General features: G+C 49.0%; 1 protein-coding gene across 1 annotated transcript in view; it reads left to right on the top strand.

Annotated features, from left to right (window-relative positions):
* VSTM4 (V-set and transmembrane domain containing 4) overlaps positions 1-18,220 on the top strand; it is an 85,426-nt gene that overhangs the window by 43,015 nt on the left and 24,191 nt on the right. The window contains exons 5-6 of the mRNA XM_087824233.1: positions 4,840-4,873; positions 16,526-16,632. Coding sequence (XP_087680359.1) covers positions 4,840-4,873; positions 16,526-16,632 — 141 coding nt within the window. The remainder of the gene's footprint in view (positions 1-4,839; positions 4,874-16,525; positions 16,633-18,220) is intronic.

Genomic DNA, 18,220 nt, shown 5'->3' with positions numbered 1-18,220 from the left:
GCTGGGCCTTGAGCCTGGATTCAGGCTCATGTACTTACAGAGCCCAGCGTCCCAGGCCAAGTGTTCCACCTGCAAAGCCAGGTGTCCCAGGCCGCCTGTCCCTGCTGTAAGATAGGAATGAGAGTCCCTTTCACCTCACAGAGCTGTCAGGGACACATTTCCAGGACCATGTGGTGGCTAGTCCTGGGTGCTGGCAGCTCCAGGGAGCACCTTCCTCCTGGGCTGTTCCTGCTCCAAGTCACCTCCCCCACCATGGTCATGAGGACTGCGGGGTCAACCACCCACCCCCTGCTAGGGTTGACGACACGTCCAGCGTGAGCTATGTATGGAAGTGGAAATTTCTTTAGCAGGCACACTTTAAAAGGCATAAAGGAACAGGGGAAATTAGTTTTAATTTATTTAACTTGATATATCCAAAATATCATTTCAATAAGTAACAGTATGAAGATTGGAGTGACATATTTTCTGTTCCCTGTCCCACCCTGAGGCTGAAATCAGCATGGCCTCACACTTCCAGTGCATCTCACTTGGACCGGTGCTGTTTCCAGAGCCTGGCAGGCACCCTGGGCTCATGACTGCCACAGGAGACAGTGTGACTCTGGACAGACAGCTATGCACTGGTGCTTTTCAGTAAATGACTGTGGTCCTAATGCAGCTCTTCCTACGAAGAGGAGACAGAAAGCTTAGTTCTGCTCAGCTTTGCACGTGGGGACCCTAGAGGGCCTGACCTGTCATTGTAGCTGTGCTGGCCTGGAAACATGCTGAGACAGACTGCTTCCAAAGGGAACCAGTTCCTGAGCCTGGCATAGCAGGAGCCCACTACTAGGCAAAGGGCTGTCAGGAAGGAGGTAGACACAAGTCCTGTCTGTCCCCCAGGCTACAGAGCTCCCTGCCTGTGCTGAGGCTGGACGGGGCTGGAGTTCTGCAAATGCCCAGGACCCTGTGCAGGGCTGCCACGTGCCCCCACGAGTGCAGAATCACCCACAGGTCTTCTCTCAGGGTCACTGTGGGGCCTGGGGGTGATGTGGGAAGGTTAGCCACCGTTGGAGGCCCCAACACTGCTACAAGGTCTGATAGGAGGGGGACACGATTGCCGCCACCCCAGTTCACCCACTGGGGGCTGGTGGTGATGACAGGGACAGGCCCAGGTGGGGATCAGAAAGGCTTCACGCCCGGATATGTCACCTGGGAGGGTTGGTCATGAAGTGGGGGCGGGGAGCAGTGTGGCCCCAGCTGAGGAGGCAGAGAAATGGTGGCCAGGGCCTGGAGCTCAGAGGCGTCTTCCTGTCGGGGGAGGTGAGAACAGCAGTCCTTCCTTTTCAAGTCTGCAAGTCCCGAAGGCCATGCGATCACCACGTAGGGGAGCTGTGCCTGCATTTTCATTTCTGTGCAGAAGGTTGCGTTCCTGGAGCCGGGACCTCGGAGTCAGTCGCCAGGCCACGGCGAACGCTGGCTCCAGGACCACCCCTTAGCTGGCTTTCTTCTCTCCTGGTCTCACTCCCCACCCTCCGGTGGGTTTCCTAGGACCACCTCCCACACAGACTGTTTGCCCTTGACTCTATCTTGCAGGCTCTGCTCCTGGGGGGCCCGGGCTAAGACAGGTTAACGATATGTAGCCAGCGCTGATTATGCGACGCACACTTAAGGGGATTCTGGCCGAGGTCTCTTTCTTTCAGGCTCAGGATCACTTTTGGCCCCTCGGGCAGTCTTTTTCACTAAAGGGTCACAAGCCCTACGTTTCCTGGTTGAGGTCTCATGAGCAAGTGTTGACGGAGGTGCATCCGCTGCCTGGCCCAGGCCGTCCTCACCGGGGTCATGGGGCCCCTTGGCTGACCCCTGCTCCCTGGCTTCCCGGTCTCTGGACTGCCCACCTCCCCGCCCCTGGAGTGGACTCCCCAAGACACAGGCCAGCCAGTGCGTGGCGTTCCCTGGGGCCCCAGGCCCGGCTCTGCCCTCTCCGGCTGTGGCCCAGGGGCCAGCCGTTTATCCTGTGAGACCGTTTCTTCATGTGCAGGAGCCCTGCCACCAGCTGCCCAGTCCCTCTGACAACAGCGAGGAGTAGTCACAGGGGGCCCTGAACTAGTTTCGCCCCTCCCAGGTGTGCTCTGCTCAGGCTGCCAGTGTGAGTCTTCCCATGGTCTCCTCTGCACATTTCTCCCCTCATTTCTCTAAGGACATGAGTCATACTGGATTAGGGCCCTTCCTCATGACCTCATTTTACCTTAATTACATTTTTAAAGGCCCTGCCTTCAAATATGGTCACTTTCTGAGATACGAATTTTGGAAGGGCATAGCTCAGTCCCTGACACTAGCTGTGTGACCTTGGGCAAGGTCGTTGGCCTCTCTGTGACTCGGTGTCCTGCGGTAACGTGTAATGACAAGGTTATTGTGAGGACCAGAGCCACACGTCTGCTTAGGGAGTTCCCAGATCGCTTCAGAGCTAGGCACCCTTGGGTGCGTTTTGTTGACATCTAAACTTTTTCATCATAAATGTAGATTGTTGCAAAGGTTGTAATTTCCAGAGCATCACACATATTGGCATCTTAAAAAGAAATGGTTAAGCCACTCTTTTATGTCTAAATGATTCGTAACTACATCTGCTGATTTAAAAAGACTCCATAAATAAACTTTTGCTGTTAGGAATTTTATATTGTTCCTTTATTTTCAATTCACTTACCCAACAAAATTTTATTCTACTTTTTAGGACTTTTGTTTTGAAAGCCCTTTATTGATTACCCTGTTTTACTTTGTAAAATAATGTGTAAAAAACTTTAAGTTTTTTATTTCCTTATTGCATAAGTCTCTAGGTTTTAATTTTTTTCTGGATTGAGTTATCAATACTGCACAATTAGTAATATTTGGAAAATGACTGTAAAATTAATAAAAACCACATAAATATAAAATTTATATAAATAATTAATAATCACAGGAAGTAAAGTTTTATTAGAAATGTATCTTGTTAAGATGGATTTCTACTTTGCCCCACATGCCCTTGTATGAATTTGGTTAGTGACAGACTCAGCATCACTTTACTCCTGCCTCTTTAATGGCTGGGAGCTCTGAGATGCTCTGCGCAGAGTGAACAGAGGCAGGGACGGCGTCTTCCGATGCCACCCAGTACTCCAGGCTGCTCCCCTGTTTTGAGTCAAAGCCACGGACTGATTCTCATCAAAATGGTTTTAATCCTCTGCAGCCGACAACTGGCTCAGGCCACTTTTCAGTCCTCGTTGGAAGCGAAACACTGGAAACCAGCCCCAGTGAAAGGTTCAGTGGCCCTGACATTCGCCTTTCACCTTCTCAACGCTGGCACCAATATTTCAGATCATCTCTTGTGTGGTGCCCGCTGGTTTTTGCCCCCAGGACAGGCCTCCATAGTACAGGTCAGGGTGGGTGAGGGGTGGGCCTGGATTTCTAAAGTAGAAAGGGCGATGTGACGGGAGGGAGGAGAGGAACATTGCCTCACCTCAGGCCTGTTTCAGGAGGAAGAATTCTCAGGAAGGAGTGTCATGGAAGGTGAGAATCTGGACATAGATTTCCTTAAACTGTCCCGCCTAAGAATGCCTGGGTTTGCAGCCCCCGGGAATGCACGCCATGGCTTTCTGAGGCGTTCCATAAATACTAACTCTGGCTTTATGGTGCTTGTATCTCTGAACTGTTCAGGACATAGTACTGGAACGGGATACAGCAGCTGCGATGCAGAGAGAGTTTAGGCCCTCCAAAGCTGAGGTTCCGTCATCCTGGCGTGGAACCTGAATTGGTCACCCGCTTGACAGATCACCCCAAATGTGTAGCTTAAAACAACATTTGATTTGCTCACAGTTTTGTGGGTCAGCAGTTTGGGCTGGGCTCAGCTGGAGTCACTCACTCATGCAGCTGCAGCCCAATGGTTGATCAGCTGGGCCTGCTTTGGGGCCCCAGCTGAGTTCACTTGCATCTGTTCCCTGTGGTCTCATCTTCCAGTAGGCTAGCCAGGCTTCTTCAAGTGGTAGCAGAAGAGTTCCCTGCAAGGAGGGAGGAAGGTAGAGCGGGAAGAGAGAGGGAGCAAGGGAGTGAGCATGTGAGCATGCCACAAACCTCGGAGCACAGGGGCCTGTTATGTCTCTGCTTGGCTAAGGTTTCATTGGCCAAAGCATGCCATGTGGCCAAGCCCAAAACCAGTGTGGGAGGGTTTTACACGTGGGTGTGGATACAGGAAGGTGTGGTCACTGGGGCCACTGGTATTACAGTCTTCTGCACAACACCAGGCCCTGTGGCTGCTTCAGCTTTACTTCTGTTTGAGGCAAACTCAACTGTGAGCTTAGATTGGACACTTGTTAGGATAACTCCTAGGTATTCTTATTTCTCCTCTGCAACTAGAATCTCGTTTTCACAAGGACACGCACTGTGGAGTGTATCTTGCTCTCAGCCTGTTTTCCTAAAGGCATCCTGTTAGTCCTAGAAGAGCATTGATCAGAGAAAGGAAACCCATTTTATATAGAGAAGAGTGTCTAAGTGGAAACAGGTGGCCCCAAAAAGGCCTTTTTGTCATTAAGGCAGAGCTCAGAATTGGGTGACTCTTACTCCTGGAACCTTCAGGTTAGAACCCAACTCAGCCTAGCAAAAAAAATGAATGTTTTGGGTTATGTAACCAGGAGGCCGGCTGTACGGCTTCATGCCTGGTGTGACCCAGTGGTGGAACAATATCAAGTCACTGGTGTCCACTCTCTGGCTCTCTGTACTCATGCAAAGAGATGTATGAGAGTACAACACCTTAAGCCAGTATCTGGTCAACATCTGTTAATCCTGGGGCATATATGTCAGCATTTGCTGATCATCTTCTATTTCTTTCTCCTTTCACAGTGAGACATTATTTGGTGAAATGCCCTCAGAACAGGTAAGAATATTTTTGCTTTTACTTTGTTTTGATATTACCAAGAAATTGGTTAAATTTGTACTTTTACTTAAAGGTGTGCATATTAGTCCACAAATTGACCTAAAAATGTGTGTGCTGCATGTATTTACATATTTCCAGAGCCATGCTCTGGCTGTTACCCTCAAAGGATCCAGAAAACGTGTGTTTCATGCTGGCCCAGCACGCATGCTGGAGGAGGCTTGGTGCTCTGGAGGGCAATTCCCCCATTTAGAAAGGGGCTGGCAACTAGACCGAACAACTTTGATGCCTTCTGATCACAATCACTCCTAATCTTTTTCCAACAATGCCTGCTTGTCCTATGCCCCACTCTGCAGAATATAGCCATTAGTAATATATGTGCTAAGATGTGCCTTTTAGCTGATGGGACATACTTTGCAGGTATAATAGTATGGCAAATATCGCAAACTCATAATGTTTAAAAATGTGAAACTTTTGATCCACACAAGATGACATAGGTCAATTTGTCCCTGCTAAGCACAACCATAAACCTTGGAAATAATATGAAACAACCAAAGGAGGACTCTGAAAGTTGTTTAAAAAAAATTATGAAAACCAAAGACAAAGGGAAAAATCTTAAAAGCAACCACAGAGAAATAGTGTATTATCGATAGGGGAACACACATTTTAATGACTGCATTTTTCATTGGAATTCATGGAGGACAGAAAGAAATGGAACCACTTTTTTCAAATAGTGAAAAAACCCCACAAAAACACTGTCAACCACTAATCCTATATCCAGCAAAATTATCCTTTAGGGAAAAGGGGAAATAAAGATATTCTTAGATTAAGGGAAACTAAAGATATTTGTCACTATCAGGCCTACTTTAAAAGAAATTCTTTAAATAAAAGAGAAAATCTTGGTGCATTAGGAAGGAAAAAAGGACTTATATGGGTACATAAATAGACTATTTTTTTCCTCATGAGTTTTAAAAATAATATTTGAACCTGGCCGGGTGTGGCTCAGTGGTTGAGCGTCGACCTAGGATCCAGGCGATTGGGGTTCGATTCCTGGTCAGGGCACATGAGTGGGTTGCGGGCTCATCCCCAGTAGTGGGCACGCAGGAGGCAGCCGATCAGTGACTCTCTCATCACTGATGTTTCTGTCTCTCTCTCTCCCTCTCCCTTTCTCTCTCTGAAATCAATAAAGGTATATTTAAAATAAATAAGTAAATAAATAAATAAAATAATATTTGATGATCAAAACAAAAATTATAAAACCATCTGATACTCAAGAAGAGCATTATGATATTTAGAAGTGGAGAAGGTAAAGTGACCTAAATAGAAGTGAGGTTTCCACGCTTCACTGAAAGTGAGAGAAGGCTGGTACCGGTGGACTGTGTAAGTCACCCATGTATAAAGTGACCTCAGTATCCCACTCCTTCAGCAAGATGTATCTGAGAGAGAAGATCAGAGTAGCTGTCCCCACTCCTGATGTGATCCCCGTTGAACCCTGAGATAAAGCTCACTCCAGAAGCCAGGCACCAGAGGGCGAGCTGCCTTCTCCCTCGGCCTCCCTGCCACCTTTTCCTGGGGTGCGCATTGTTCCCATGAGCTGAAGTTAATGGCACCCGTGTGTTGCACAGTCACAGATGGGGCAAGCGTATTTCTGGCTGAGGCAATGTGCACGTGCAGTGAATGGACACCGTCCAAAGGATGGAAAAATATATACCATGCAAACAGAATTAAAAGAGAGGTTATAACTAAATTAATTTAAGATAATATATAATTTAAGACAAGAATTATTATAAGAGATAAAGAAGGAAGTTTCATTATTATAAAGGGTCTAAACATCAGGAAGATATAACAATTATAAATCTATATGAAGCAAACATAGAAAATTGAAAGATAAAATAGATGATTCTAGAATAATAGCTGATTTCAATACTTGCTCTCAATAATTGGTAGAATACCTGGACAGAAAATAAACAAGGGCACAGAAGGTCAAACAGTTGGACCTCATATATAAGAATACTCTACTCAATGACTGCATGATACTTTTCAAGTGTACTTGGAACATGCTCCTGGATAGACCATATGCTAGGCCATTAAACAAAACTTAAGAATTTTAGCCCGGATGGGCATGGCTCAGTGGTTGAGTGTTGACCCAAGAACTAGGGGGTCACAGATAAAACTGCTTACAGAAAAAGATTATGGCTTTAAATGCCTATATTAGACAAGAAGAAAGGTCTTAAATCAATAACCTAAGCTTTCATCATAAGAAACTAGAAAAAAAGTGCCAGTGAAATCCAAAGAAAGCAGTATAAAAGATATAATAAAGATTAGAACAGAAATCAATGACATGGAAAACAAACACACACTTAGAAATATAATGAAACCAAAACTTGGTTCTTTGGAAAGTTCAACAGAATTTACAATCCTTAAGTTAGACCATCCCTGAAATAAAAAAAAGATAGAGGAGAGAAAAAAACAACCAGCAACCCAATTACCAAAATTAGGAAGGAAAAGAGAATCAGGCCCTACAGAAATGAAAAGGATTATAAGGAAATTTTATGAACAAGTTTATTCTAACAAACTAGACAACATGGATGAAATGAAAAAAATTCATAAGAAGATACAAATTACCAAAACTGATTAGAGAGCTATAATTTGAATAAACCTGTAATAATTCAAGAAATTGAATTGTCTAAAACCTTTCCAACCACGAGAAGCCCAGGCCCACATTGTTTTACTGGTGATATACATCAGGCATTAAAGAAAAAACAAATGCCAACCCTTCACGAACTCTCTCAAAAAACGCGAGAAAGCATAGTCTGTTCAACCGATGGTGCTGGGACAAAATGTGTAAAGAGCTCTTTATGACTCAATAATAAGATGACAAATACAATTAAAGGTGGACAGAAATATCTGAATAGACATTTTCCTTAGTAATATATACAAATGACTAACAAGTTCATGGAAATGTGTTCAAAATCGTATTAGAGAAATGCAAATCCAGCCACCATGTGATGCCACTACACACCCACCGCAGTGGCTGTAATAAAAGCAGCAAGTGAAGGCTTGGCAAGGGGGTGGAAAAACTGGCACCCTGTAGACTGCTGGTGGGACTGGTACGTGGTGTAGCCACTTTGAAAACGGTTTGGCGGTTTCTTAAAACAGTGAACGTAAGTTTACCATATCACCCAGCAATTCCACTCGTAGGAATCTGCCCTAGAGAAACGAAGGCATATGTCCACAAAAAGACATACATGCAGTTGGTCATGGCTGCTTTATTTATAAAACCAGAGCTGGAGAAAACCTAAATATATTCACCAACTGGTGTAGAGAGAGACAAAATTTAGCACATTCATTCAGTGACGCGCTATTTGATGATAAAAAGGAACGAACTGCTGACGTGTGCTACAACAGGCACGGACCTCAGAAACACTGAGTGAAGGAATTCAGGTGCAAAAATTGCTTATTGTATGATTCTGTTTCAAATGTCCAGGAAAGAGACAGAAAGTGGATTAGTAGTTGCTCAGGGCTGGAGGTAGGAATAGGGATTAGCTATAAATGCATAAGAGGGACCTTTTGGGGGCTACAGAAATGTTCTAAACTGCATTGTGGTGAGGCTTCACAACTGTGTAAATACACTGACAATCACTGAATCGTACACTTATGATCAGTCAAGTTTATGGTAAGTAAATTATGCCTCAGGAAAGCTCTATATTTCTTTTTTTAGAGCATATGCCCCCACAAGGCCCCAAGGACTGCATTTCAGATGTGGGGGAGGTGATGGTGGGGTGGTCAGAGGCCGTGGGGAGCAGCCTGCAGGGTTTCTCGGGATGTGCTGTGATCTGTGTATGGCCTTCCCATGCTAGTATGTGGCCCCAGGCATTTGGGCCGCTTCCCACCCCCACCCCCGTCCCAGACCCTCCTCTTGCCCCTGGTCTGAGCTGGTGCTGACTGAGGCTAGAAGCCTGAGAGGGGGCATCGTCCCAGCCTTGCAGGCATTGGGGTTTGGTTCCCCTAGCTCTGGGATTCCCACCAGAGGTCAGATATGACCAAGTCCTGCTGAAATGCTGCCCCTCCACCAGCTGGTGCTGTCGGCAAGGCTGGCTGTATGCCCGAGTTGAGCTCTCCCTGTGGGCATGTCTTGTGTTGCCAGCCCACAGACCTGCCCCCCTGGAGGGCCTGCTTTACTGCACTGCACCCTGAACCCCGAGGGGGCCAGGCCTGCTCCCACAGAGCTGGAGATGGGCACCCTGCTGACTTCCCTTATCGTCTGGACTAGAGCCTCATGCTGGTTTGACTAGGTGCAGCCCAGGTCCTTGTCACGGCACCACACTGGTGACAGTCTGTGCCTTTAAGCCGGCCCCGGCACCTGGCTCCAGAGCTGACACGCTGTCCCAGGTGTGCTTGGAATCCTGGATTCTGTTGTGAGCATGTCACACAAATGACCAAGGAGCAGATGCTGCAGAAAAGTCAGGGCAGCGAGAGGAGGAGTGGGAGGGACGTGGCTGTGGGTGTGGGGATGGCTGCTGCCACCCAGCACCCCCGACTTGAAGAGCCCTGTGGGCCCAGGTCACGGACACTGATTCGCAGACACCCAGCCATGGCAGTGGTTGTTTGTGCTGAGCCCACATGTATGCTGAGTGCTTTCCCCTCTGCCCACATTCGCCCAGGTGGTGGGGCAAGGACAGCAGACAAGGCATGTGTCTTCTGGCCTCCCTCCTGCACCCCTCACATCACTCATGTGCCATCTTTTCCCCACCGCATCCCAGGGCACGGGTTCGAGCTTCTTCTTCCCCTGGTTGCTAGTCCTGATGTAATGTAGAGAACGGTCCACCTGGATTTGGTGTGAACCTGCGCCCTGCCACCCGGCAGCCTGGTGACTGGGCCAGTGCTCAGCTTCTTTGGAGATGTCTCTCCCTCGGGGTTGTCGTGAGGACTCGGTGAGGTGACAGCAGCTGTGGCTGACACTTCCCGATGGTTCCCGGTGTGCCCGCGCCTGCACTGCCGGATGCGCCAGGGATTGATCTCTAACCCGGCAGAACCTGCAGGGTGTAAATTACTCTCCCCGGGCAGAGAACCTGGGTGCAGCTGCCAACTTAGAGAAGTAGCTAGTTCGCTGTCCCACTTCTGAACATCGGATTCCAGGAGGCAGTGCAGGTGGTCCTACCTGTGAAGGGAGTGGCTGGCTCACCTAACAGGACCCTGCCGCGTGTGGCCCCCATTCCTAGCTCTTTTCTGGGCAGTGCTGTCTCTGGTGTTGATGCCTCCACAGGCTGGGTCCCCTCCCATTGGGAAGGGAAAGGTGGCCGCCGGTCCACTCACCCCCAGCCTCGGGAAGGCGTCATCTCCCTTCCTAACCAGCAAACACAGCTGCCCCTTATGGTTATGGCTAGAGGGTCAGATTGTGCTGAGCAGAGGGTGGGTTCAAACCCACAAAAACAGGAGGCCTCACCCTGTGGGTGGGGCGTGGATTCTGAGCAGGTGAACTCAGCGGCCTCTCCCTGCCAGTATTCTTATGACCAGGACACTGTGTGGAGCCAGAAACAGCAGTGCAGCACCCCCTCATTGTGCCAGTTAGCATCCAGATAGTTGAAATCCATAAACAAGACCGCTAGCCAGGCAGTGCCTGTGTGCTGGTTTCCTGAGGCTGGCAGGGACTAACGGCAGAGCCCTGACCACGAGGCCCGGCAGAACCTCCGGCGTGCCAACCGTGTGTGAGGAAAGGCCATGGGAGCCTGTGCACAGGGAGACTCCTTGGCAGCCCCCCCACAGAAGCAGCTCCCGCTGTGCTGCCCGTCAGAGGTGCTGCGGAAGGGTCAGAGCTGGAGGCTGCGGGAAGCATGTGGTGGCTCCATGGATCTGCAGGTCCGTGCTGGGTGCTCCGGCTCTGGCTCAGCGCAGGGAGCTGCTGTGTCTGGCCCCACGTTCAAGGACTCAGAGAAATTTCCAGAACAATAATAGTAATACTGGTAAGGTAGTAATAGGTGTCACCCGTTAAATGTTCACTATGTACCAGACGCATTTCAGGGAGTCACTGACAGTGAGTGGCACCATTCGTCCACCATGAAAATGAAGTTATGCAGCTCTTGAGCAGTTCCTGGCAAGAGGCGTCATTGAGCTGTGTGTCCAGGGGCAGGAGGAGCCCATGGAGCACATTCGAGAGCCTGAGTGACATGTCAGGAAACCTGCCTCATTTGCATGAGTGCTCGGCCTTGACCAGTGGCAGCAGACCTGGGGGGTTGCCTGTAATTGTTGATGCCAGTGAATTGCCACCACGGTTGCTGAGACCAGCTTTCCTCCTTGGAGAGCCTGCGCTTCCTGTCGCAGGGTTCAAGGCCGTGGGGTAATGAGCGAGCCGTGTGCAGCCTTGGCAGAGGGAGCACAGAGCCTCTCGGAAAGGAACTGCCGGCGCCCTCCGGGATTTGGGTCGGGCCTTTTCATGGTCAGAACTGGGATATGCGGGCAGGAGGGAAAGAAACTTGTGGATGCTTCTGAAGGTAAACGGGATTAAGGAAGCAACAGCTTTCAAAGCCAGTGTGGAGCCAGAAGGGGCCAGGCGCAGAGGGTCCGGGGAGCAGGCCTAGCAGGACGCTGGCAGAATGGAGCCGCGCCATCCTCAGCTCTGGCACAGCCTCGGCAGGCTTCCTGAGTCGGACCTTGGGCCTGAAAACCACACTTGGCATCCCAGCCAGGTCAGACCACACCAAATCTCTGTGAGCATGTGACAGGCGGCTGGTGCCCAGGCATGAGGAGCACTGACTCATCAACAGGAAGGAAGATTGAAAAACCTCAAGGAAGCATTTGGAATCATAGTTCGTATGCTGAGGCACAGAGGTGCCCTGGACCAAAGGGAGCACTGGTGTCTGGGGCGATGGGTAGGCGGGTGGGAGCCCCTGGGGGCGATGGGTAGATGAGAGAGAGCCCGTCTGTGTGAGCAGCTGCTGCTGGGCTCCAGTGGACCCCAGGGAGTGAGTGTGAGGATGGCACTGCCGCAGGGCCAGACTGGCCTCAGGCATGCAGTCCAGTGTCGGGCTCTCACCTCCAGGCACGGCAGCAGGCGTGGCTGGGCTATGGCTTAGTCATCATTGTGTTCTGTCATAGGACCTGCTCCGTCTGTGCTCTCACTTCTTTTTTCTACTCCAACCCTGAGCTCTGGAGTAGAGGCGAGGGTTCCACTAGCTGCCCTCCCTTGTCCACCTCCATTCTGGCAGTTGGTGTCACTTCTTCTGGACAATTTCCAGGGACAGGAACATGGTCGCCTCCCCCTCTGCCCACTCTCTGGCCAGATCAGCCCTTGGTCTTGGGCCCTGGCCACAGTTCCTGCCCCCAAGAGCCCAGCACTCAGGTGGGTTCCTTCTCAGGTGGGAGCAGGGGTTAGAGCACCTGTAACAGTCCCAGGAGCTCCCCACCCTGATTTAGTACAAACTTAAAATTCAGTGGGGTGCTGACATCACCTTCCAGTACCTTCTCTTTAGGGAGCCGAGTTAAGCATGGAGCAGACACTGTGGATGTGACTTGATTTACTGTCTTCCTGTCCTAGTTTTCTTGTCCTCTGTTGTCTGGTCTGGGCCCAGAGTCCCTGCTTCAGGGCCAAGGAGGCAGGCTGCCCTGCAGATCCCACGCCTCCTGCCCAGACTTCTCTGAGGCTTAGCTCTCCTGTCTGGGCTGGAGGTTATAGGTATTGAGCGCCTTTCACAGTGCCTTGCTGGATGGAGACAGATAGCTGGTGTCCACTTTAGCTTCTGCAGAATGTGGTTGTTCACAATTTGGTCAACACCGGGCAAGGGCAAGGGTGCCCGCTTTACCTGGTGTCCTGGGGCAGCTGTTCTTGCTCAGGGGGCAGCCTCTCCCTCCTTACCACCTGCCTGCTCTGCCCTGCACTGGTCCTGCTGAGTCTCTGCCAGTGGGAGGGCATCCTGTACTGTCTTGAGCTGAAAGATATTTTGATCAAGATTTAAGTTGAAACTTGCAGCCCTCCCCTCAGAACCAAGACACGCCACCATGAGACACCCAGGTAGCAGCATTGTCCCTGGGCAGCACCATGAAGTGCCCTGCCCGTCCTGTACCCACATGGTGGATATTTGGGTCCGTGCCATTTGGCCATTTCATGCCCCATCTAATTTAGGCTGTGCTGTCTCCTCTGACCCCCCTAACAGTCACAGACTGGTGTGAAAGGTGCGTACGCATCTGTGGGAAGCGCTCGGGTCCTAAGAAAAGGAGCAGGTGTCCACGCACCCTTCCTAAGCGGGGAGACATGTCAGACGGACGGGCGAGCATCATCCTCACCGGCAATCAGAGAAGTGCAAGGAAGAGGGGTGCCCCATTTCTCTTCGTTAAATGAGTAATTGTTTAGCTGATAAACCTGGTGTTAAAGAGGAGGAACGATAAATATCTTCATCTGTTGACCGAGGGTCTATAAAGTAGACGAACCTGTCACAGGCCACTTTGACAGTGGGCATTAAACAGCCTTGAAAATGGTCTGTGGACTGGTACTTGTGGCTCTAAGAATCCAGCCTAAAAACGGAAGTCTAAGAATGGAAACCAATTAGCACAAATACATCTATAGTATTATTATTTGTATAACGAACTGGGAAGGGGATTGGATGTTTGGAAGTCAGGGAATGGCTAAGTAGACTGAGGCCTATCTTCTCGCAGGAATAGCATGAGCATGTGGCCTTAAGAGGGATGTAGGTTAAGGGAAAGAAGGGTGCGAAATTGAAGTACAGTAAGATTAAAAAAAGTATAAAAACCAAGGAAGAGTTGAGAATTTATGTCTACCCCAAAACCTGAATGTGGATGCTTATGGCAGCTCTGTTTTAATTGCCAAAACTGGGCAGAACCCAAGATGTCCTTCAGTAGGTAATGGATAAATAAACCCGCACGTCCAGAAAATGGGACATTTCTCAGTGCTAAAAAGAAATGAGCTATCAAGCCATGAAAAGACATGAGGAAATTTAAATGATTCCAACCATATGACATTCTGGAAAAGGCAAAGCTGTGGAGAGAATAAATAGATCGGTGGTTGGCAGGAGTTGAAGGGTGGAGGGAGAAGGAGGTGGAGCACAGAGGATTTTTGTGGCAGTGAAACTACTCTGCATGACACTACAGCAGTGGACACATTATACTACATTTGTCTAAACTCATAGGATGTACAACACCAAGAGTGAACCCTACGGTAGATTGTGTACTTTGGGTAATGATGTGTCAATGTAGTTTTATGAATTATAACAAATGTGCCACTCCGGTGGGGGATATTGATAATCGGGGAGGCTGTGCATCGGGGAGAGGTGGGCAGGCATATATGGGAAACCTCTGTACCTTCGCCTCAATTTTGCTGTGAACCTAAAGCAAAAGGAAAGAAAGAATGAAGTCTGTAAGAAAAATGCAGCAGGGGGAAAAGACTGGAAACAAAGGCCTGTGTGAGGTATTTATGAAGGCTGTATTTTGATTATGATAGACTTATTTTCTTTTATCTCCATGCCTGTAATTACCATTTTAAGAAATGAAAATAAATTAATTTATAATTTATAATGGAAGGAAAAAAATAAACATTTTAGGAATTTAAAAAGCTATGAAAGAACTGTACATGTGGCTGTATATTTAAACAATTTAGAGAGTTTCTGATCCTGTGTTTTCTCTTAGCAGCCAGAGCTTTGTAAACACTTATTCTTTTCCGGCTCTTTGTGAACTGACATAGTTGACTGTGTCCTCTAAAGCTATGGCCAGTTGGAATGTCTGCCCCCAGTAAAAATAAGCCATCTTAGGGGAATCTCAGTGTGAACTGTATTCCTGGAATTTTTTCCCACAGTGTGGGAAATTCAGTCTTTGTTTATTTTTAAAATTTTAGGACTATATTGGAATAGCTTATTTTCTTTTATTAAATAGATCTAGATATTTACTTGTGTTTAATTTACTGTTTTTCAAAGATTATCTAATCAAGTGGTTTAATAACTAAAATTAAAAGGTTAAATAATTTAAAATACATACATATATGTAGTGATGATTCTCCATACCCAGTTTCCCATCTGTTTAGTTCCTCAGCACCACATTCTAAGGAACCATTATTTTTAAATTCTTGTGTATACTCTCGGAGTTTCTTTATGCATGTATGTAGAAATACGAATACATAGTCCTATTTTCCCCTATTTTTATTCAAAAAGTATCACATTTTACACATTTTTCCAGCACCTAGGTTTTTCACTTAGCTATGTATATTTTCTTACCAGTACACAGTAGATGCTTCATTCCTTTTTACGGCAAGAGAGGACCCCATGTGTGGATTTGTGGAGTCACCGTAATTTTCTCAGCCAGTCCCCTGCCAATGGAAAGCTGGGTGGTTTTCAGTCTATTGCTGTTACAACAGCACTGTAATCCCGCATTCATACATTTTCGTACACATGCAAGAATATTCACAGAATGAATTCCTGGCAGTGAAATTGCCAGTTTAAGAAGCGGAAGCTTCTGTGATTCTGAAAGCCCGAGTTACTCTGGTTTCCAAGCGTTTCCCATCAGGAAGGGTTTACATGCGTACCAGCGATGCCTCTGAGCGCCCGATTCCCCACGGCCTTGCCGAGGAGCGCTTGCCTAAAACTCGGGGTGGCTACTCTGATGAGTGGAGAAAGGGAGTGCAGTGCGTTTTATCTTGGATCCCTCTCATGGGGAGTTTTAGCATGTGTCTTCTTGTGTGAAAACTGTCTATTTACTACCTTCATTCATTCTTAGGCAGTGGTCATATTCATATGGATTTCTAGAAATTTTCATGTATTAGGAAGAGAGCCTGTTGTTGTAACTGTACCTTCTTGGCTGGAGAATGTGCCCAAAGACAAGAGATTCTAAAGGGGCTTCCCTGTGGGTTGCTGGAGCCCGTAAGATGCATTTGAAATAAGACCAATGGCCATTCAAGAAAACATGTGGACCCCACCCCACTTGTAGTATCAAGAACAGATTTCACATCAGAACAGTCTGTTTGTAGCTTTTGCGTTGGCTGCTTACCGACCTTGTCACTTAGAGAAGGTCATTTAGCGCCTGTAAGTCTTGGCTTCTCACCTGTGCTGTAAGGCTACCAGCCCCACACTTTGGGTGGTCCTGGGGAACAGGTGGACAGGATCTGACGCCGCAGTGCTTGAAAACGGCACCCCTGGGCTGACCTCAGCCTTGCTGAAGGCAAGGCCGCAGTAGGAGAAAGCACGAACAGTCACGGGGCCCTCAGGACTCCCAGGGGCCTTTCCCACTCACACTTGTAAACCACAAAGATCTGTGCAAGGACCTCTGGTCTTAGGGGAGCTCAAGAAGTCTAGTGATATCTTAACACCCTACTGGTGATGCAGCCAGACCAGCCTGTGCAACCAGGTGTAAGCCACACATCTGTACATCTCTAGGCCATGTAGAGAAGCTGGCCCTGGTGTCTCCAGGGACTTTTGAACTTTGAACAACACCTTATAAAGCACTAACTAGCTCACCTCATTGTCCTTATCTCAGCCAAGGGTCAGAACCAGACCTCTAGACATCCCTGGAGATGAGCAAAGGGCAGGCAATCCCAGTTCAGGGTAAGATAACCCTGCCTTATGAGGTTCACAGGGAGGACTTGGAAACTGCTCTTCCCTTTCCTTTCCCGCGGAGCACACCTGCCTTTGCTTTGACCAGGACCCTTTTCTTCTACAGCTCAGGGGAGACTGTCACCAGCGTGACCAGCTTGGCTCCTTTGCAGCCCAAGAAGGGCAAGAGGCGGAAGGAGAAGGCCGACGTTCCTCCCGCCGTCCCTGCCAAAGGTAGGTGGCTGCCTGCAGTTACCCACAAGGACACCCCCACGCGGACCCCGAGTAGGCGGGGGTGTGATGTGGGCTCGGGACAGGGAGAGTAGACAGATGCAGGACATGGCACCTGGTGATGCATGGTCCAGAGGCCCCCACCTAGATTCCAGTCAGAACAATATATGGTCCAGAGGCCCCCACCTAGATTCCAGGCAGAACGATATATGGTCCAGAGGCCCCCACCTAGATTCTTGTCAGAATGATATATGGTCCAGAGGCCCCCACCTAGATTCCAGTCAGAATGATATATGGTCCAGAGGCCCCCACCTAGGTTCCAGGCAGAACGATATATGGTCCAGAGGCCCCCACCTAGATTCCAGTCAGAATGATATATGGTCCAGAGGCCCCCACCTAGATTCCAGTCAGAATGATATATGGTCCAGAGGCCCCCACCTAGATTCTTGTCAGAACGATATATGGTCCAGAGGCCCCCACCTAGATTCCGGTCAGAATGATATATGGTCCAGAGGCCCCCACCTAGATTCCGGTCAGAACGATATATGGTCCAGAGGCCCCCACCTAGATTCTGGTCAGAACGATATATGGTCCAGAGGCCCCCACCTAGATTTCGGTCAACCCACCTCACAGAGCCCCATCCGTGGGGTGGGCTGGGGGTGCTGTTGGCCCAGCATGGCTTTAGCAGGGAGGCGGGAGTTGGCACCCGCAGATTCCACAGTGTGCTTCACTATCGACGTGATCCGCGCGGTGGGGAGGGGCAAGGGCTGTCACATCGTGGGTCAGTCAAGGGAGAGAAGCCTCTTCGATTGTTCTAAAGTTGTAAACTAGCTATGTAATTTATTTTGGATTTGTTCTGAGGATGAAACAAGGGTTATCCTTTGGTTCCAGTGATGACTTAGAGGAGCGTAAATAAGGATGGGTATTTCTGGAGGAGAGAACTGCGTATGTCTTAGGAAAACTAAGACCATCTAGAGAGAGTTTCTAAAATAACTGTGGCCAATGCAAGAGAAGTTCACACGCAAAGAACTGGAACTAGAGTTGGAGGCACTGGGATTGCCCAGGTGAACAAGTTAATAACAAGGCAAGGTACACTTTGTCCCTCAGTTGGGGCCCCCTGGGTACATTGGGCCCTGGGATTGAGTCCGACCACGTGCAGGCTGAGCCGTCACTGGGGGCAGAGGGCTGAGGGCATGGTCCCTGTGAGGCCTGACGGTAGACATGGGAGCGCGGGGGCCGAGCCACTGCCTGGGCCGCTGCCTGGTCCCGTTCGGTCAGGGCCGGTCGCGCCTCCCTTACCAACGGGAGAGTGAGCCTCAGAGCAAGGAGCAGAGCCTGGCTTTGAAGTGAGGTCTGTCTGACTTTCAAGGCCAAGTTCAAGTCTCGTATCATCTAAGTACTAGCTCTGTGACATTAGAGAAAGGACCTCCGTTTCTTTCTCAGTTTCCACCCTCCCTGGTGACCAGCGAGCGCTGCTGTGAGGTCAGAGGCCTTTGCTGTCAGCGTCAGTGCGCAGTTAGGACCCGAGGAAGGAGCCGGCCTCGGCCTTGACCCATCCCACCTGTTTCTCACCTCACACCTGACCTCTGTG

This window comes from Miniopterus natalensis, chromosome 14 (assembly GCF_054644295.1).
Source record: "Miniopterus natalensis isolate mMinNat1 chromosome 14, mMinNat1.hap1, whole genome shotgun sequence".
In the NCBI taxonomy this organism is placed as follows: Eukaryota; Metazoa; Chordata; class Mammalia; order Chiroptera; family Miniopteridae; genus Miniopterus; species Miniopterus natalensis.
This window is presented reverse-complemented; position numbering and strand designations above follow the sequence as displayed.